Below are 21,589 nucleotides of genomic sequence, written 5' to 3'. Positions count from 1 at the left end.
GAGGGCTGGACTAGATGATCTTTAGAGCTCCTTCCAGCTCCACAATTCTAAGGTCTTATGAAAATATTCACTCTTCAAGGTTCCGGATGTATGCCTAGAAAAAGTGGCATGCATGGGGCAGCAAAATAGGTAAAAAGCATGCCACCACATCAAGGGCTTTCTGATATAGGGAATCCACTAACCTCCATGAGATAATAAGATCATAAGAACTTAAGCAGTGCCCTGCTGGACTGGACCCCTGGCCTATCTAGTCTAGCAGTCTGCTCTCACAGTGGCCAACCAACTGCACAAGGATATCCTCTAGTCTCCCAGCAGATGACCTTCAGAGGAAGTCCCACTGCCATCAAGGTTAACTCCCACTGATCCCCAAGACTTCCATGAATTGGTCCAACCCTTTTTTGAAACCAGCCAGGCTGGAAGCCAGCACCATATCTTGCGATAAGCAGATTTTCAGAAGAAACTGTAAATTAAGTCCCCTCCCATGCATTTACCCATCCTATTTCAGAAGGCAATGAAACACTCCCATGAAATATTCTGGACTGAAGCCACCCAGAACTTCTCAGGAGCAGCGCTATGACCGGAAATAAATAAGAGGCCACCTGTGTGCAAAGCCCCAAAGAAGGAAGTAGTCCATGAGATAGGCAGCCCACTATATTTGGAACAATTTCTGAGCACTCTTTCAAAGGCAGTCTGGGGAGAGGCAACTTCAGGCGCTCCAACGTTGCCGAAGTAGAAACTCCTGTTTTCCCAGCCAGAATGACTGATGGTGAGAAATATTCAGAGTTTGATTTCAGCATCTTCTAAAGGACCAGAGTGTCTGCTGCAAGGCTAGTGCAATCTGGATGGCCTTAAAGCAACTGGGATTAGATCCAGAGTTGGGGATCAGTAGGAACTTCTAGAACAGTGTTTCTCAACCTTAATCATTTTAAGATGTGTGGACTTCAACACATCTTGGCTTGGGGATTCTGGAGTTGACGTCCACACATCTTAAAATGGCTGAGGTTGAGAAACACTGTTCTAGAGATCCACCATGTCCAGAGAGACTCTTCCCTCAACCTTGTTGAGTCAGGAGAGTTCAGGCAGCAGCTATAAGTGGATTTATTTCAATCAAAGCAAAGAAGTCTAGCTTGTGCCTTGGCAGCAGAAACTGTTGCTTGCAGTTCCCAAGAATTTCAATTAAGACGATTTCAGTTGCAATTTCAGTTCTGCCAGCCAAGGGAGACATTTCTGGCCCAGATGGAGAAACTCTCCATGTCCTCTGGACATGGTGGACCTCTAGAACAGTGTTCCTCAACCTTGGCTATGCCGAATTACTTTGATTGTGACATTCTGACCGCCACCACAAGGTGGTGCTGCTGTTCCTACAATTTCAGATGCTGGCAGGGTTTCCCCGTTGCATACCCACAACACAAAGGGCAGTTGCATTTCCTTATTTGAGTTTGAATTCCCCTTCTCGCTTAAATCAAGTCCAGTCACACAGAGTGACACCAGGATATCCTGTGTTCCAGGACTGGTGCAAGGCTTGTCAAGTTCTGTATTATTTCTGGGTTTCAGAGGGGAATATCCAAATCACCTTCCCTCTGTTTTCTGAGAGCTGGGCTGAAGGGAAAAGGGCCAGGAAGAAGGTTAAGAACCCCTCTTTGGACAGGCTGGGGGTGGCAGACGCATGGGGAAACCCTGAAAAGAGGGGGTCTGCCAAGAAAGGTTTTCAGTTATATCCCTCCTCCCAGGCTGTAACAGGGGAACAAAACTGGCTGAAGATGAAGAAGGAAAGAGAGAGTGAGGCAGAAAAAATAAAAAATAAAATAAAATAAATCAAATCAAATCCTAGGAAAATAGTTCCTTTCTTCTTGTTTTTAAGCAGGAATGGCCTCTCTCGCCCATAAATCCTGTGCCTCTTTGGATCATATAAATCTTTTGCCTTTTTTTCAACAGCTCCTACTCTCAGCAACATTCACAGGTAATTATTTGGGGAAAGGCCTCTCTTCTTATCATCACCTGCTGCATTTAGCAGACAACCAGCAAGCAGCAACAGGATCTGCAGCCGAATATCCAAATCCTTGCGGAGTGGTAGCTATTTTGGTACCACCAGTTATTCAAATTCCCCCCCAAACCCAAAGGAATTGCCCTCCAAAGTGCTAAAAGTAAACTCAAATGATCTAGGTGGCTTCCACGAATAAATAAAGCACGCAGATGCACCCATCTGTGACTCTTCTCTTTCCCAGCCGCGTGAGCTTTTCTGATTCTGATGAGCATCTTTCCACGCCCTGGCCAGAGTGTCACCTACGAGAACACTATCCATGCAATTTTAAAATCTTTCCTATAACGCTCTTTGGGTGCAGGAGCGCCAGCTTACTTGTAGGTGATGTTGAACCCCGTCAGGTTGTAAGCTGCGTCACTGAAGAAGTGCAGAAGAGCGTAGCCAGAGGTGGCTGCAACTTCAGGGACGGACTCGTTGCTCTCCCGCTCAGGGACAATCAAGCCGCTGGAAGAAACAAGATCACGATAATGAAAATAATAATTTGGTTACATTTATATGCTGCCTGACTCCCAGCAGCTTTGGGTGGTTTACAACTGCTAAAGCATTTAAAACAAAGAATGACAGGGGGAAAAAACACAGAACCACAACAATGGCGAAGGAAACAAACCCAGAGCAGAACAGAAAGGATAAAGGCGGCGTCCATCGCCCTCTCCAAGACCTGGGGGAAGAGCCAGGTCTTTAAGGCCCTTCGAGATACCAGTAGGGTGGGCGCCATTCGAATTTTGGGGGAACCACCAAAATTGATACTGATACTGCACTGAGGGGAGGAAGAATCATTAAGACTTGGCCCCCAAGGCGTATTTATCTTCACCACCGAGGAACAGCTAGAAATCAAGATGTATGTTTATGCAGTTTGGGGGCTGGGTGCCTTCATACAGCCTTGTTAGTCCCTGCTTTTTATCAATGCCATAAAGTATGACTTAATGGCAACCATTTACACAACCGAGTGATCCCCCTGGTTCAAGATCTGAGACCTCAGCTGAAACGTGCCAGAAAAAAAGATCGCCCCTTAGCATCCCAGAGAAGCAAGTACACTCAATCGTCGTTGTCCGTGGGGGTTACGCTCTTGAAAACCCCCGCAGAAACAAAAACCGTGGTTATTGAGGCGTGAGAACCTGCGATCTATTATCAGAACCACGGGGAGACTTGCTAACCCAACAAGAACAAGAACGCCGTTTCCCTTGGTGTAGTTCGTGTCGACGTTGCGGGGTAAGGTTCTCAGACATTTTTCCCTACTGTGCATGGCCGCGTATAGCTGCGTTGAGACCACGTTGGATGAAAAACGGGTTACCCTTTTTAGAAGCGTGTAAGCGAACCCGTGGAAACAGAAAGCGTGGATAAGGCGGACTGAGTGTATATCTTGACATTTTAAAACTGTGTTAAGACTTATAAATAGGAACCCCAAGTACCTGTCTTGCTCGAAAGAGTGAATCAAGACTATAGTTACGGTTCGGCAAAATATGTAATCTGGGGAAGTATGACGAAGCCCAACACAAGTAGAGAGCATCTTCCAATACAGGACTGTTCTGCTTGTAACGCCATGAGCAATACATATGCACAAAGCCTGAATGATTAATTCAGGCTGATTTACCCTGGCTGCAAATTTTCGGCTTATCCAAGCTTATCGCTGTTACAATTATTAGAATATGAGAGTGGTTTGGAGTCCAAATTACCATGCGATCTAAAAAGCTGTATCCAGACCTTCAATTGGCACTAATGTTATCAATCCAGTTCAAAAATGTTTTTATGCAACTCCCTTCGATTTCTTGGTGAACAGAGGAGGGTGGGAGTCAAATTTCTTGCAGGTGTTAGTACTGCTCCTTCTCTGCTGTATATAGTTTAAAAAGCATGTTTCAAGCTTAATCTCTAGATCAGTGTTTCTCAACCTCAGCAACTTTAAGATGTGTGGACTTCAACTCCCAGAATTCCCCAGCCAGCCTTCTGGGAGTTGAAGTCCACACATCTAGAAAGTTGTGTGAAGGTGTCTGATAAGACAAGAAAGAGTAACATGCAATTTCTCTGAAGAAAAAACACAGCAAAAGCAGTGGCAGAAAAAGAGGTTTAAAGGAGAAACCTGGGGAGCTGAGGTACAGTAGCGTGGGATGAAATTGGAACATGGTTAAATGTTAACATTGATATAGCTTTCAGCTGAAAGCCTTTTGTTTTAACATTCCTTTGACAATAGCAGTTACTGTGTGCCCATTTTACCGATGGGGAAAGAGAGAGGTCTCTAGCAGCTTCCAAGCTGAAGTGACTGCAGAATGACTCGGGTGAAGAAAAGCACTGTTTTAAAAGCGAAGTTGGAATAACTGTGATTGTTTATTTTCTTCTGGCACTCAACGCTTCCTACAGAGACCGCCTGATCAATTTAGAAGCTCTCCTAAAAAACACAAGTGCCCTGAAATCACCCACACAATTGGTAAATCCCAGGCTCAAATCCCGGGCTTTGCTATGTTCGTGCCCGACCACAAGTGGGCTGTTTATTTAATTAAAGTGATTTTGCTGTATTCTCGTAAAACAACATTTGGTTGTTTGGACTTGGATGATCTGGTCTTGGGCTGCTATAAAATGTCAGTTTGTGTATTTGCTCGTTCTACTGCACTGCCGTCAGCAGCTTCCATTTCAGTTGAGATTTCAGCAAGATTAGAGGTAGAATCCCAGCGCAAGGGAGACCATCTAGCTTGTCTTGGCTGATTTCAGAAAGAGCTGAGTGGAGTCAAACCAATTAGGATTTAGATGGGAGACCCCTGTGAAACCCCAAGGTTGAAGGTTAGATTGGAAAGGACCAATCCATGCAGAATGCAACGGCAAGCTACTTCATTCTAATGCCAATTAAACGACACGGCTGTGTCCAGAGAGCCAACAGAGTGTTTCCATTTTTTTCAGGGGCAGAAAGGAATCCAAGGTGCCCTAGAAGATGCCCATTTGAAGAGCTCACCTTTAGAAATGGGTACAGTACTGCAACAGACACACACTAATGGCTTGCTTGACTACAGAGAAACGCACACCTGTATTTCCTAGGAAAGGAAAACCTAAAGCAACATGAGAACATGATCTCTCTCTCGTCAGTTCTGGGCTAAGGACAGAATGTTCGCCCTACTTATATAAAATCCCCTTGAAAAATAATATGGACTTTTCACGAACCAAAGGAATGTTCCACTTAAATCACAAAAAACAAAAATAAAGAGATCCATGCCAAACGCTGGATAGGCGGCTCCTCTTTCGAGCCACTGGTGACGTCTCAGGGTTGCTCCAGGCAAGGGAGCAGAAGCAGACAAAGGCAAGGTCTCCTCCCAGTCAAGGGACCTCATGGACCCACCTATGGCGCTTTTCTTGAAAAAAAGGGAGTGCTCTACCACTGCCTTCTTTGGGGCTTTTTTCTGACTCTCCAGCCTAGCCTTGAGAGAGCTGAATGTTGGTCTCCCATCCAAATACTCATCAGGTCTGAATCCGACTGGCTTCTTGGAGAGCAACCAAGGTTGGCTAATTGTTGCCACTTGCTGAGGAAAGGAGAAGCAAATACCGGTTTCAAATGTTGGGTACGCATGGGTTTCTACCTAATCATGTGTGAATGGATGACTCAGCTTCCTATATAAGGCAGGTCCCCTTTCTTTCAATGGGAGGGCAGTGTCCTTGGAAACATGAGAATGCTTCCTCCAGCTGCTACCTTCTACTCTGAAGTCTGTAAGGAACAAAAGCTGTAAAGCAGTGTTGTCCAAACTTGGCCACTTTAAGATGAGTGGACTTCAACTCCCATGCTGGCTGGGGAATTCTGGGAGTTGAAGTCCACTCATCTTAAAGTGGCCAAGTTTGGACAACACTGCTGTAAAGCAACCATCCAAACGTGCTGGAACTCCTAGAAGATCCTAGCCAACAGAAAGGAGTAGAAAAGGGCTGAGGAAAGCAAACCCTATTACAGTTTAACAGCTACTTCTTGGCTTTCTGTCGGATCCCTCAGTTTTTCTTCCCCTTGCTCAGACACCTCAAAGCAAACCTCACCAGGTAAGAAAATATTGATGATGAATTAGTACAAGGGAGGCCACAGACATGCAAAACTCAAAGAAAACTGACAGGCCATCTCCATACAAGAGGCCTCCACTTTTCCACCTGCAACTGCTGGGGAGGAACGCAGGCATGCCTAACTGTCACACGATTCCCATTTAGAATAAGCAACATCACACCTGCATAGAAGCACAGAAAAGGATTCAGAAATAGGAAGCCAGAGAAATTAAAGACATAAGAAAGTGAAATGTAGCTACATCAGATTTCCACCAACTCCAACCACTTTGCCTCTCTGCTCCCTTCTAGCCTTACAAACCACCCGTGGTTCCATCATGCTTCATAGGTTGCCTTTTATTCTTTCAACTTCTCAACTCTTCTGATGGGGTCTCATCGACTCTATCCAACCATGCTTTTCCTGTTCCTCTCAGCCCATTCATTCTTCCTTCATACATTTTTTGAGCAATTTGATCCTCCTTCATTCTCTCTATATGACCAAACCATCTCAATGAACTTCTCCCATGCTGGTCACTCACTTTTGTGTCCACATTCATTCATTCTTGATCCTCTCTCTTCTTATATACTAAATACTCCTCTTTAATATCCCATTCCCTCTGCGTTTAGCTTACGTGTAACGTTCCTCCAGTGGTACCTAAGTCTCACCTCTGCACACAGCCATTTTGACTTCTTTCAACTTCATTCCTTCTTCAGGCTTCATTCCTGACATCAGACCATATCTGCCCACCACCTTATACCAGCATTTGCACATTTCAGAACTTTTCCATCCATCTTCCCATCCTTAGAAAATGCTCCACCAACATTTTCAAAGCTGCCTGCCATTCTGATGTAAATCTGGGTACGTGTTTTCTGATTATTTTTTTTAAAAAATCTTAATGGCAGGAACTTTCGTACTTGCAGGATCCCCGCCTGAAATCCCTTCCCCCAACGGCAAAGCTTCTTCTGCTCCACACATGTATATTAATTTTTTTTAATCACAGGAAGCTAATTCTGGTGGAGGTCATCCCGCTAAAGCAGCACAGTGTATTTGCAGCACTCTGTGCCTGCTACTTGAAAGTCAAAACTTCATCACAGCTTAATGAAAAGGGAGCCCAACTGTTCAATCTAGGGAGAAACGAGAACAGCAAGTACTTTGTTTTCACATCACAGTGCAGCTCCTAAAGCGTCTGCACTGCGTTTAAGTCACTCTCCACAGACAAACCCATTGTGCTCACAAAGTTAACCAGCAGAATGCTGGCAGCTAGATTTCCAGTATGAATTCACACCATACTAGCAAAGGATTGAGAGGGGAAATTCCTGGAAGCACTGATTTTGCTATTTTAAAGAGCCACAAAAGTGTTCAAGAGCCAATGTGCTGTGGGTAGCTTTGGACCTCTGAGAGGAAGTGTGAGGACTAATGGTGAGGTGAGGAGAAGCAAGAACAAGAGATTTCAAGCCACCTTAAACATCACAGCCTTCACTCTGGCTCCAACCAGGATTGCCTCTGATGCCACAATGTTGGTTACCCATTAGGAGCTGCAACTGAACCAGCTGTGTCAGAACTATGAGCTGACTGCTACTGTGGGATCGCCATCCCATTACAACAGGGTAGGTTTCTTGTCTCCTCTTCCGTCTGTTTAGCATTGTGTGCACTGACCTTTACAGTAATTGTTTCATTCATCCTTAGAAAGCCTGAATTAATATGGCAACATCACAGAACTACTACCCATAAGGAACAGAAACCACAATGGCATGAGGGAAATAGAGAATGGAGGTTCAGAAATGGCCAACAGCACCACAGTCAGGGTTCCATCTGGGATACCTTGGTGGAACAACTACAACAGAAATTAGATGAGGGAAATACAACCCTGCTGATGCTCCTTGCCCTCTTGCCAACCATGGTATTCTTCTGTGTTACCTGGGCAGCTCCAGCTTTGGGGATATTGTTTCATAATGGTTCCAATCCTTCCTGCCAGGAGATGCCCTGAAGATGGTGCTGGTGACTACTGCTCCTCCAGGTCATTGAGCTAAGGAGTCCCCCTCTTGTCCCCTAAGATATTTAGTTACGGTTATTCAGAGCATTGGGAGTGATGCCAGCCAGCTCTATCATCTCACCATCTAATTCCAAGAAAGTAATCGATACCCTTGAATGTTGCTTAAGTTCCATAATGGGCTGGATGTAACTGGGAGGTGCCTGAAATCTCCGAGGGGTTGGCATACAAATTTTACCGAATTACAGTATTAAATAACTGAGAAGAAGCTCATATTAAATTCACACAAGATGGAAGTGCTGCTGGACTCAGGAGTTGAGATGAAGCCTGTTCTGAGTAGAGCTGCACAGAAAGGAGGTTGGAAGTTTGGTCATGCTCCTGGACACTTGAGTGTCACCAGAATGTAACGGGGGGCTGTGACAAGCAGCACCTTCACACAACTAATGACCTTTCCTGAATGGTTGGATTAAGGCAATAATTATCCATCCTGTAGTTACAATGAATCCCGACTTCTCCAATGCACTTAGTGTGGGGCTACCTTTGAAAAAGTCTCAACATTGCAGATAATGCAAAATGTGTCAGCCAGGTTGTTGATCAGTGCAAGGCAGAGGGATCCTAGATTCCCATACTAAAGTACCTGCCCTACCTATCTTCCACCGAAGATGTGGGGGTTAACCTTTAAAACCCTAGGGAGTTCAAGGCTTGACTGTCACAGGGCTTGCTGTCCCATTATAAACTTGCCCAGTTTCTTCACTCAACAGGAGAGGCCCTTCTGAAGGCATCCCCATTGCCGGAAGAGAAGATGGCCTTCTCTCTGCAGCACGCTAGGGAAATTTTGCAACTGGGCCCTTCTTTACCAGTACTGAGGAAAACAACAAAACCACATCTCTTACCCCAAGTTTTTAGCTGTTCATTGATTTTCATAATATTGATTTTCCTGTCTTGTTTTATTGTTGTTTTATACTTTCCACAGGGTTTCATTACTGTAAGCCTATGATGGACTGCTTATATAAGCAGAAAGGCAGGGTATATATCGAATACTAAAATTTCCAGCCATGTTCACTATCCCCACTACCCCTTATCCTTTACTTCTCAAATCCCCTCTTTTGCCCTGTTGAGCATCATGGCCCTCCCCAACCTGGTGCCCTCCAAAGATGCTAGGCTGGGTTGGTTGAATATTCTGGGAATGGCAGCGCATCTGGAGATCTCAGGTTGGAGGAAAGCTATTTAGACAAATCCTCTTAAAAAGCGTTTAATTTCCTAAGGATCGGATTCAGAGTCCACTTTACACCTTTAAGACCTGCGCATCCAGGCACTTGGATCTTTAAAGCTTATCTACCTGTAGGACAGAAAGCTTATGAATTCATTCAGCAAGGGCTTGAATTAAAAATACTCTCTGCTGACATATGTTGATGAAGATTCTTAGTCATCCAGGTGGAATTATCTGGAGGTTGAGTCATGGCAACTGGCAACTTTTCTTTTGGTTAGATACGTTTCACTGCTTCTCCAAGCAGCTTCTTCAGTCTAGAAAGTTTGCTAGGGGCGTGCAGCCACCCCAGAAGACATTTATGGGGTCCCCCCCCAGCCAACTTTCTAGATTAAAGAAGCTGCTTGGATAAGCAGCGAAATGTATCTAACCAAAAGAAAAGAAGTCCAGTTGCCATGACTCAACCTCCAGATCTCTGCTGCCATCTTGGCTTTGTTCAGCCCTAAATTAACTTTATTTAGATTTGTTCCATTTTATCTGGCAGATGTCAAAGTGAACGAGCTCAGGCAGCCAACCTCTCAAACAGCAAGTAAGAAACTACTTTTGAATACCAAGAACGTGCTTACCCCGAGGCAATAACTACCTTCCAATTTGTACAAAGTTTAAAATAGTTTGGTAGATGCTTGAATTACTCAGGGGGCCAATTAAATTCTCATTAATCAGTGAAGTAAATAAAAACAGCCAAGCTGTATCAGGTTCATTATACCTGTACAGATGAAAATGCAACTCTAAACATCTGCAAGACTTTTGCTCGTACCTAAAAAGAAATGCCTACTTTATTCTGTCGGACAAACCCCATGCCATTTCTGAGCAAATAAACTATGTCCAGGCACTTAACATCTCCCTTAAAACATAAAAATAACATCAAGCTGAACCCGAATGCATGCCTTTGACCCAATCTTTGACACAGGAAGTGTCTACACACAACTAACTGGCGAGGGGAAGAAATTTCAAGGGCCTTCTCATAAAGATGAGCTTATGGTGAGTTAATCACATGCACCAACTGCTACCCCATTAGAATAGCCAGCTAATTTTGGGATGAACCTGGGTTTCCAAGGTAAGCTAGCAGCTAACTTCTTGGTCCAGCAGCTGATGGACATGACAAGCTCACCACAGGGTGAAGGGTATCAGAAGGAGCTTTCTTCAGCCTGGAACCACCGGATGTGTTGACCTATACCACTCAGAATGTCAACTGAGCTATGGCTACCACTCAGAACGTCAAGGGTAGCTCTGGCTACCCTTTCACGGTGCCTGGAGGCTGTAGGGGCCTAGATGGGGGACAACAGGCTTCAACTGAACCCTGGTAAGGCAGAGTGGCTGTGGGTACAGGGAGCCTCAAGATCTAGGAGTTTATCATCTTTGGTTCTTGATGGGGTTGCACTACCCCAGACAGACCCGGTGCATAATCTGGGGGTCCTGCTAGACTCACGATTCCTGTTCAAAGAGCAGGTGGCAATTGTGGCTAGTAGGGCCTTTGTGCGACTTTGTATTGTGCATCAGTTACACCCCTTCCTGGATCGGGAGGCTCTCCACACGGTCACTCATGCCCTGGTCACCTCCCGGTTGGATTACTGCAATGCGCTCTACATGGGGCTACTTTGAAGAGTATCCGGAAGCTACAGCTGGCGCAAAATGCAGTGGTGAGGACAGTTCTGAATGCCCCTGGGGGGCCCATATAATACTTCTGCTACACGAGCTGCATTGGTTGCCAGTTTGCTTCCGGGTCCAATTCAAGGTGTTGGTCATCACCTTTAAAGCCCTTCATAGTACAGGACCAGGTTATCTGAGGAGCCATCTCGCCCTGTTACACCAGCAGAAGGGGCACACTGCGGACCCCACCGGCCAAGGAATTTCAACTGGTGGGGTCTAGGAAGAAGGCCTTTTATGCCGTGGCCCCCGCTCTGTGGAACAACTTACCACCTGAGGTGCAGTGTGCCCCCACTCTCATGGCCTTCAGGAAGAGCGTGAAATCTTGGCTATGCCAGATGGCCCTGGGGCCACATGGGGGCTAGCACCAGTGGAAGTGTGAGGTAATTGATTGTATACACACACCCCAGCATCTTGAATGTTTTTAGTCTTTTTATGTATAGGATCGTTTTATGTATAGGATCGTTTACTTTTTAACTAATTAATGTGGGTATTTATATTTTTAACTGTTTTCAGGTTTTACTTTAATTGTGAGCCGCCCAGAGTCACCTCCTGGGGAGATGGGTGGCATACAAATTTAATAAATAAATAATACATACATACATAAATAAATAAGATGAAAGCATCAAAATCCTGCAGATACTGCTATCCAAGAGGAATTGTAACAGTCACAGTCTACCGTGCGGTCATGCTGATTGCCACATGTTGTGTTATCAGAGATAAAAGCTAATGGACAGAGGGATCTACCACAAAATGTACCCCTTTAGGCTCTTCTTTCTTTTTCTGTTAATGTTGTCCCCCTTTCCTTATGCCAAATTAAGATTGAACATATTTAACAAACCTAACTTTGGTTTATTTGGGCAAATTTCATTCACATTTGTAGGAGAACAACTATTCCAGAACCAGACTCTTGTTTATGCTGCCCTTTGCAACTCTGTTTTATTTTTTGTTATTTGTCGTTTTTAGGCACCATCAGTTTTATTGTGATGCTTTTATTTAAGACTGTTTTCTCTGTCAGCCTTCTCTCATAGATCACTCGGGGCTCCTCTGAGACTTGAGCAGGACAGAAATACGAATCAAATAAAAAACAAATACAAATAAAATAATACCAACCCACTCTCACAACTCTTTCTCAGCTTCCATGACCCAACATTTAGTGAAACACCCCTGTTCCCATGGCAATGCTAGTCTCCAACTATGATAAACCATCAGAGCATTTCAAAGATGAAAAGGCACCACCAACAGCTCCTTCCGGTGGACACAAAGCAGGCAGCTTCTTAACAATTAACCAGTAAGTATCAGCTTCCTAGAATACAAAAAGAAGCTGTGACCTTCTAAGAGAAAACTTAGGGATTTGCATGAAACGAGTCCTGGTTTTGCACTGGGCTCTAAGGCTTACCTAAAAGCAGCCAGTAACGGAGCATAGATTGAATCCCCATCGTAGACGTACAGATGATCCCAGCTGCATTCTGTTGCAAAATGATTAAAACGGAGCCTCAAGACTGTGTTAGGCCTAGAAGGAAGGAAATACATGAAACAGCCTTTCCAAAAACTGCATCAGCACACTCTTCAGTTTGCACAGCATTTTGCAGGCAAGGCTTACGGCGAGTTCCAATATTTGAGTTTTATTTATGTCACGGCACGGCTGCAAGGGCACATCTCATTGCAGTTGTTAGCGTATGTGATCTGAGAGCGTTGCTTCTGAGTTAGTCCCCATCCTGTGTGATTTTCAAGTAAGCCACCCAGATGTGATAGATTGGGGGAGCTGAATCAATCAATCAATCAATCAGTCAATCAATCAATCAATCAATTTGCCAACTAGCCAAAGCTAAAATTATGAAGTTGATGTTTCAACACACAGAGTTCCAGAACTGTGGGAAATATTTTTTAAGGAAAAGATGTTATCATGCCTTCCTGCCATGGTGATCAACCTTAGAACAACCCATCACTGATTGTATGAGGGCTGAAACAAAATTCAGGTGAAGTGACAACATCTTTGTGTGGATCATCTTATTAAAACTATATACAAAACATCTTAAGAGTTGGAACTTTATCCCCACAGAAAGTCTTTCACACCAAAAAGGTTGTATGAAGTAGCAGGGCTGTCAGAAAATAATTTATTTTAAATATCATGGTTTCCCAGTTCACACACAGTTCAGCTTTCTTCTTTTGTATCACAAACTTCAATGAGTTTTCCTGAGTAAATGATGGGCCTTGCACACACCAGCACTGCTAAAAGCAGGTCACACCTGTTTAGCAGAGTCTGACTCTTCAACCATGGGAAGCCTTATGTCGAAATGCCATTCATATGAGGGCTGTGAATGCTTTGAAACAATTTGGAAGACCTTTGGAGCTCACACAAGAATGGCCTCTTTATTCCTCATTCCTGGGCAAACTTAAGGTTTGGGAAGAGAAACAGCTCCAGACAACATTTAGAGCTAAAAGTTATATTCTTCAGCCTTGGAAAGAGAAACGGATGGCCCCCAACTTCTCCACTGAGCCAAATTTATGTTTTCTGACCAGACATTGTCATAGTGCCCTACTCTGAACCTCCAGTGCTGACAGCTTCACCTTTCTAAGATAGTCAGGTTCCTGCTTTAAAGGGTCTGGTCCCCTGCCTTACCCATGTCCATGTGCTGAACATGTGAAGATGGGGCAAACAGCTTCACTGCTTCAGCCTTGAAAAAAGGCACAATTGCTTTAAGAATTACATTAACATGCTAACCTTTGTTGGGGAAAAAGTAGCTTCTCCCAAGGAAAATACAACAAGAATTAAACTACATTCATTTAAACTATGATCTTTGCCGCCCCCAACCTGCCCCCCAGGAAAAGGCATTTAGAACAGAATATATATTTCAGCACACATACTCATTTAACTAATGTTCATGTAATTAATAAAGAAGAGCAAATAAGATTACATCACAAACGTGTGCAATTGTTTCTTTGAGAAGATTCCTTACATCTGCAATTTACTCTCATGCTTTTTCTCTGCAAATAACCCATCCTGGCCAACTTATGACTCAGGTAGTCAGGCCAAGTTCATCAGTTAATTAGAGTTTACAAAAGAAGATTTCTTCAAGGCTGCTTGAAGTGTATTTCCTGCTATTCTCTGCACATTTTGCTTGCCTTGTATTCTCCCTATTCAGCCAAGCTCCCCCCCCATTTCAAAAGCTGACTCATTAAAGCGACAGCATTTTTTTTCAGGCAACGGCGGAAGCCTGAATGAAGACAGGATCCTATAATATAAAGAGGGGCAACACTTTTGTGGGTTCCAAAGTAACACTTCCAGCTAATTTTGAAAATATTCCCAGGCTTACTTCAGAACAATTGTGTGTTATGCAGCATCCTGCCAAAACCTTTTACAAATAGGAGCAGGCATAAACAAAAATATCATTTCTCAAGCATCTTAAAGTATAGGTTAGGTTTGTCAGCATTCATCCTAGGAAATCCACAAAACACCATAACTTAACATTAGTGGATGCACCCTTCAGACAAATGGTACTAAAAGCTGCTAGGGAAGATCAACTAGCAAATATGTGTAGCTCAGGGTTGAACTGTGGAGTCCTTGGGGTTCTCTGAGCTTGGCTGTTTTCTTGCAAACGTTCCATTACCCAGCTAGATAACATCTTCAGTGCACAGAGCACCTAGCCGGGTAATGAAACGTTTGCAAGAAAACAACCAAGCTCAGAGAACCCCAAGGACTCCAAAGTTCAACTAGCAAGGTAGTTAACAAAATCTCTCCCTTCATAGCTTGAAGGACTTTTCTCAAAGATTCATAGCCCCTTTGATGGATTGCCTGGATAAATGTAAATCTGGAACAACATAAAAAAAAAATCCATCATTTCTTTAGAAAAATGCTTCACGTACAGAAAAGCAACGTTTAGGAACATCTAGGGAATCTACTAGCCCTCCCCCTCAAGAAGCAGAAAAACTAATACCGCACCCAACCATCCAATTACTGAAATTTTTCAACTTTGTAGCCAGATCTTTCTTCTTCAAGATCTTTCCTCCTGTAAGTAGAAAAGTTCTTTTAGGGCTTAATTTTCATTTCTTTGGATCAGGACACAAGCCCAGATCCCCAGCAAGATATAAATAGGGTGCACGAACCATGGCACACCACTTGCTGTTTGGGTATATAAAATTCTTCATGCTCACTTGAAACCTGTTCAATTTTTCGAAAGTTACGGCTGGGCCCAGCTTCAGCCATGGCTATCTAAAAGTGAATCACTCCCAGTATACAAACTATATGCACATACATACAGAGAAAAAAGTAAACTAACTGAGCAAGGATGTAATTGTATGCAGATAAAATTCTGGACAATTCAAATTCCATAAAAATAGTAACATGTTACTCACTTTCCTTCTATGAGCCACGTGCATTTCGTTTTGTATTTGTAATTTCCTGGCCCGTCTGTTACGTATCCTGAAGGTCCAGTAAGCCTGTGAAGAGAAACGAAACCTGTAGCACTCCGTTATGATTTACAATTTATTCCATCAACAATGCACTAAAAGGGATGCAAAATAAATTATCAGGATTATTACCCCTTCTGACAAACTGATAACACAGTTATACTTGGAATACAGTGCAGAGTCCTGGCCACTGCAACTCAAAAAGAAGACTGGGAAATGTGCAGAAGAACAGCAAAAATGATCAAAAGGCTGAAGCAAAGAAATAATCGGGGGGGGAGGGAGAGTGGGGGGCTGTTGCCAAACTTTGAATTAAGCCTAACGACGGGAGGTTCATGCAAGTGCATATTGCAATTATAGAATTTGCTATCAGGAGATGCAGTGACAGCCATCAACTCCATGGGCTTTAAAAGGAGAATGAGTTTAGAAGGTAAGACCATCTATCGCCACCACTACCTTGGCTAACAGGAAGAACAGAGCTACTGCATTCATCTTCTGCCTGGGAGCATCCTAGAGTCAGCTATTCCACCATAAAAAGAGAATCCTGGGGTGGTGACAAGGCCTTTAATTTCATTTATCAGGGCTTCTCTTATAGCCTCATGCCATGCAAGGCCAATAGTAGACTTCTGTTTTGAAGGCCAATGTGCAAACTCTTTCAAACACTTGAGATCCAGTGAAATGCTTCCATCCTGAATAACCAGTTAACAGCTCTATTCAAAAGCATACACCGTGTCCCTCAGTGCTGCCATTGGGGCTACACAAACACCCCTCAAAACATGACTCAACCTACCCACCCACCTTGCTCCAATCCAAGTCCAAGTCCACCAGAACCCTGAGCTTCTCTTCCTTCCTAGCAATAAACATAAAATACTAATAAATTAACTGTTCACACTACCCAAATTCAGTTGATTGGCCAGGATGCTCCATTTTGCCAATGACAGCAATGGCAGTTACAAAGTGATACCGGACTTTACAGAGAAAACATACTATGGAGTACCATTACCCGAAATCTACTCAACTACAGCTGGATGCCATACAAGGTTCTGAATCTCAGCAAGTGGCAGTGCCTAGTCAACCTCATCAGCACTCAGAAGCTAAGCAGAATCCTAACTGGTTAATATTTGAATGAAAGGCCACCGACAAAGCCAAGGCTGTAAGCGAGAACTGGGAGGGTAAAAAAATATATATCCTGGAAGCTGAAAATGACAAACCACTTCTATATGGCTGCCTGCCAAGAAAACTCCATGGATGTGCCACTAGCAAAGGAACTCTACTTGAAAGAGGTTTACCTGTAGGGCCACATGAGCAGCGTTTCTCAACCTTGGCAACTTGAAGATGCGTGGACTTTATTTCCCAGAATTCTGGGAGTTGAAATCCAAACATCTTAAAGTTGCCAAGGTTGAGAAACACTGCACACAAGCATCATTTCACATTCTGTTTCTCATTGTGGAAAAGCTTGCTAAGTCACTAGACTTCTTTGCCTTCACCATTCCCAAACTGGAAGACACAGAAAGCCAGCAGTTGAACGTGCTGGGACATGTCACCAGAAACATCTGAAGGGTTAGAAAGCTGAAGACCGGAATCACTGAACAACCACAGAAACAGTCTAGTAGTTGGTAAGGAAAGTTTACTCTGGGATGTGGATAGTACAGGGATGAAAGAAAATCATAATATTGTTTAGAATGGGCTTTGATTCACAGCCCAAAATATGTTTCGTTTGACGGTATAAACCATGGTACATTGCTGGTCCCCTCCAACCCATGACTTTTCTCATTCTTTGCCAGCTTACATTGCTGAGGGAAGTCCATTCATTTGGTACCACATTTCCTGGCATGAGATAAAATTATCACACCAAAGGATAAAATCAGATTCTGGATGGTTCCGCACCACCGCAGAACTTCATCAGAGTATTTAGAAGAACATAGTTCTTTTAGCTGAAACAGAAGAAGCCGAATACTCAACAGCCCTGAAAAAAAAATCAATACAAGAATGCACATGACTAAATGCAGATTCAGATGCTTAATTTGGTCTTGTTTTCTCTAATGTCTGACCTTTTGAGAACAGTCCACATCTTGGAATTGAAATGCACAAGAGCACCCGAGTATCAATTCAGCCGGTGCCCTGCTGGTAATTGATAGCAAACAAACAGACTTTAGTAGCTCAAACAAACCTTGTCTGTACAAGAAAAGCTATTGGGCGATGTGCCTTCCTCTCAAACAATGTTACACAGAAATCATTAGAGCCACCCTATACCCAAAGCAATTACTGCTGCTTACACAGGAGAAATAGCATCACAGAATATCTCCAGCCCTCAAGGAGACAACCTAGTGCTACAGAGAACATTCAACTTCTAAACATATTTCACCTGTTCAGACAAAAGGACAAACATACCCTTGTAAGCAATCAAGCACAAGTAAATTTCATCAGGCTATAAAAGATTTTCTCACCTTTGTGTTGCTTACAATAGTTTCCCCCAACCTGATCCCCCACAGCTAGGTTGGGTCAATGTCTTTTCAGCTATGTTGGTAGATGGTAGATGATCTAACTCCTCTGGAGGGCATTAAGATTGGGGAAGACTTTGTAGATTGTGCTAATGCAAGCTACTAATTGAAGTTTTTTTTTAAGAAGTGGATGAACAATCAATCCTTTAACCAAGCTAACATATGGAACTGCTTCTCAGCCTCAACGAAGTGGCCAGCTGTCTTCTCTTGGATAAATTATCTCAAGCCACAAATAACTGTTCCGTCTGCAGCTACCTCACATCAAATTTAGTACAAGGTACAACAACAAAGGAGTCTGCTGCATTGCTGAAGTTCTCTGAGCTTCATTTTTGAGTTACAGATGTTTTATGACCCTGCTAGGTAACATAACCAGGGCAGGAGTTCTGGAGAAGTGAGGCTGGTTGGTTGATGGGGTTGATCAGGCTGATCATCTCAGGATGACCAGAGGACTAGGAAAAAAACTTGCCTTGTTAACAAAAATCAGGAAGAGTCTGGTAGCACCTTAAAAGAGACATAAAGTTTGTGAGCTGCAACTCAAAAAGAAGAGTATAGAGCTCAAAAATGTGCTGCGGCTTACAAAGGTTTCTGCCTTATAATAAAGTTTGATAGTCGAAAAAGATGCTAGCAGACTTCTGATTTTTGGTTACCATAGACTAACATAGCTCTCTTTCTCCAAGTAAGAGAGGCTGGAGGGATTGGAAGGGTTTAGCCTTGAAAAGCAAAGAGGGGGATATGAAGCAAGTATCTAAAAGAATGTCACGTAGGTGATGATCAAGATCTGTCCTCCATAACTTTAGAGGGTAGGAAAAATGGATTTAACTTAACAGGAAGGCAGATTCTGACTGAGTAGCAGAAAAAGCTTCCTAGTAGCTAGAACAGTTTGACAATGGAATCAGTGACCCAAGAGGTAGTGAGTGAGTCTCCTTCATTTCCATGCATTCAACAGAAGCCGGACAGTCATCTCTCAGGGGTGCTTTCATTTAGATTCCTGCAATCAGCAGAGAGTTGGACTTGATGGCTCAAACCAGGGGGTTTCAAACTTTTTCAGACTGTGGAATCTATTAGTTTTAAGATAAAAATTACCTGAACCCCTGATCAAGAGGCAAAGTTCTAGATATAGAAAACAGAAAATTCCCTGTGATCTTCTATTATTGTTGTTATTATTGCCCTTTGTCTCTCACAGAACCCCATCAAAATCCTGGTTCAAATAACCCCTTCTGAACTCCATGGTAAAAAAGGCCTTGGGAACAGCACTCGTTCTTAAACTGGGGACTACCTGTGCTACTGAAGCCCACTGAAGCACATGGATGCAGCCCAGAAATTTGTTTGGAAAAGGGGGTGGGGGGTGGGATGGCAGGTGACTCCCAGAGAAGGGCCTCTGTTGACTACAGATAGTCCTCGAATTACAACGACTCATTCAGCGACTGTTCAAAGTTACAATGGCACTGTATGAGCAGTACTTACAACAGGTCCTCAAAGTTCCAGCTGTCACAGCACCCCCACAGCCACATGATTGTGATTTGGGCACTTGGCAACTGGCTCGCCCATTCAATGGTTGCAGTGTCCCACAGTCACCTGATCACCATTTGCGACCTTCCCTGTCAGTTTCCCACAAGCAAAGTCAATGGGGAAGCCAGCAGGGAAGGTAAGTCACTCCCGCCACTTTTTCTCCCAAGGAGCCCCACTATGGAGTACAAGATCCCAAGGATCTCGCACTCCGTAGCACACCCCCACCCACACTCCACAGCACATGCACACCCACAGCAACTCCCCCACCTGCCCACACTTCTTAGCATCTGCCCATGGCCCTCACTGGCCCACCCACAACCCCCACCAGCTGACCCACACTCCCTGGCATCCGCCGGTGGCACCCCCCACTCCCCACAGCACCCATGCATCCCCCCACATTCCTTGCCTGGGACTCCCCCTCTTCCCACTTAACAATCCATGTGGTCATGGGGTTACAACAGCAACTGGGACTACTGAGATTGCCATCGTAACTTGAGGACTACCTGTATTCTGCATTTCACAGAATCACAGGGCTGGAAGGACCTTGGAGGTCTCCTAGCCCAATTCCCTGCCCAAGGTAGCCCCAGCCTCCCAGACAAATGGCTGTCCAACCTTTGGGGGAAAACTGCTTCACAGTTCTCACATTCAACAAATTCCTCCTTATTCTGATTTTGGATGTCCCTCTATAAATCTTCACCCACTGGTTCCTGTCCTGCTCTTAGGTACTATGGAGAATAAATCCACATCCTCTTACCTGGGGCAAACTGCACTGGCTCTTTTGGCAGCTGCAACACACTGCTGGCTCATGCTTTACCTGTGGTTTACCCGTGTTTGATTGTTTATTCCAAGGGTGATGTTTTAATCCTGCTACTATATATTGGAGTGTAAGTTGCTCAGAGTAATTTTTGGCTGGAGCAGCATATAGGCCCCAGTAAAAAAATTAAAAAATACAATACCTTCATTAAAAAATAAAATAAAAAATCTCAGCAATCATTCTTTTTTTACTCCCTGAACTTTAAAACAGGGAGTAAAACAAATGTTCTCAAAACAATATACTAATGGCATACCTCCTGTCTAATTAACTTATTCTGGGTGCACAACATCGAGTCATAACCTATATGACAACACCCACAACATTCTCTGAAAATCCCAGTAGCCCAAAAATGCTGTCTCTCCCCGAACTTTAAAACAGGTACTAAAAACAAATGTTCTCAAAACAACATATTAATGGCATACCTCCTGTCTAATTAACTTGTTCTAAAAATAATTGCTGAGGTTAGGATATACAAACACTCTGGCATACTATTATTATTGAGTGAAGCCAGGAATGTACACGCATCACACATCAATTATTTTCAGTGTTTTCTTATCAACAACTCTCCACACCATTTTCTTTCTTTCTTTCTTTCTTTCTTTCTTTCTTTCTTTCTTTCTTTCTTTCTTTCTTTCTTTCTTTCTTTCTTCTTTCTTTCTTTCTTTCTTTCTTTCTTTCTTTCTTTCTTTCTTTCTTTCTTTCTTTCTTTTTCTTTTTCTTTCTCTCTCTCTCTCTCTCTCTCCCCCTCCTTCCCTCCTTCCCTCCTTCCTTCCTTCCTTCCCTCCTTCCTTCCTTCCTTCCTTCCTGAAACAACTAATCTGCAAGGAGTTTTCACTAGTGTTGCAGCATTTAAATCAACACAGTTACACTTCTAAATCCATTTCAGATGTCTATGTATCTCTTCCAGTGATCTAGGCAAAAGGGTTTTGGTTTTGTTTTAAAAAAAATTAAATGTTAACTACATCTTGTTTTAAAAAGCATTTCCTTGTCATTAATACAAGATGGACTGTTCCTTCTAAAATGCATTTCTGGCATAAAATAGCAACCAAGATTGCTTTTGGCTTCCAAATAAGGTTTTACTTATTTACAAATACAATTATTGAGTAAAACTCAGCACAAACTGATAAAGTTTCTTTAGACAAATGACAACCCTTATTTGCACGTTAAATTATGGGATGTCATAATTCATAATTACATCCTGTTAGTAAAGCAATGCCCAGATAAAGTGACTAGTCATATTCTGAAATAAGCATTTATTTGCTATTTATCTTTCCCCCTCTGCAAGATATAGTTGTTCAGCTGAAACTCTGCTGCAGATTATTAAGCCATGTGGGGGGTTCAGTAAGATTTAGCTCACTGAGACACCTGCATTCCTTTTGCACAACCCATGACTGGCCCAGACACAATTGAAGTCCA

General features: G+C 43.3%; 1 protein-coding gene across 3 annotated transcripts in view; it reads right to left on the bottom strand.

Moving 5' to 3' along the window:
* The window catches only part of ATRN (attractin), a 172,606-nt gene that overhangs the window by 111,938 nt on the left and 39,079 nt on the right, over positions 1-21,589 (bottom strand). For all 3 annotated transcript variants that reach the window (XM_088133214.1, XM_088133216.1, XM_088133215.1), the window contains exons 2-4: positions 15,299-15,382; positions 12,342-12,455; positions 2,357-2,485 (exon numbers count right to left, since the gene is read on the bottom strand). In XM_088133214.1, the coding sequence (XP_087989340.1) occupies positions 2,357-2,485; positions 12,342-12,455; positions 15,299-15,382 (327 nt within the window). The remainder of the gene's footprint in view (positions 1-2,356; positions 2,486-12,341; positions 12,456-15,298; positions 15,383-21,589) is intronic.

The sequence above is a fragment of the Python bivittatus genome, unplaced genomic scaffold (assembly GCF_059951505.1).
Source record: "Python bivittatus isolate LINGU-HERP-01145 unplaced genomic scaffold, Pbiv_v1 ctg000070_np1212, whole genome shotgun sequence".
Lineage (NCBI taxonomy): Eukaryota > Metazoa > Chordata > Lepidosauria > Squamata > Pythonidae > Python > Python bivittatus.
This window is presented reverse-complemented; position numbering and strand designations above follow the sequence as displayed.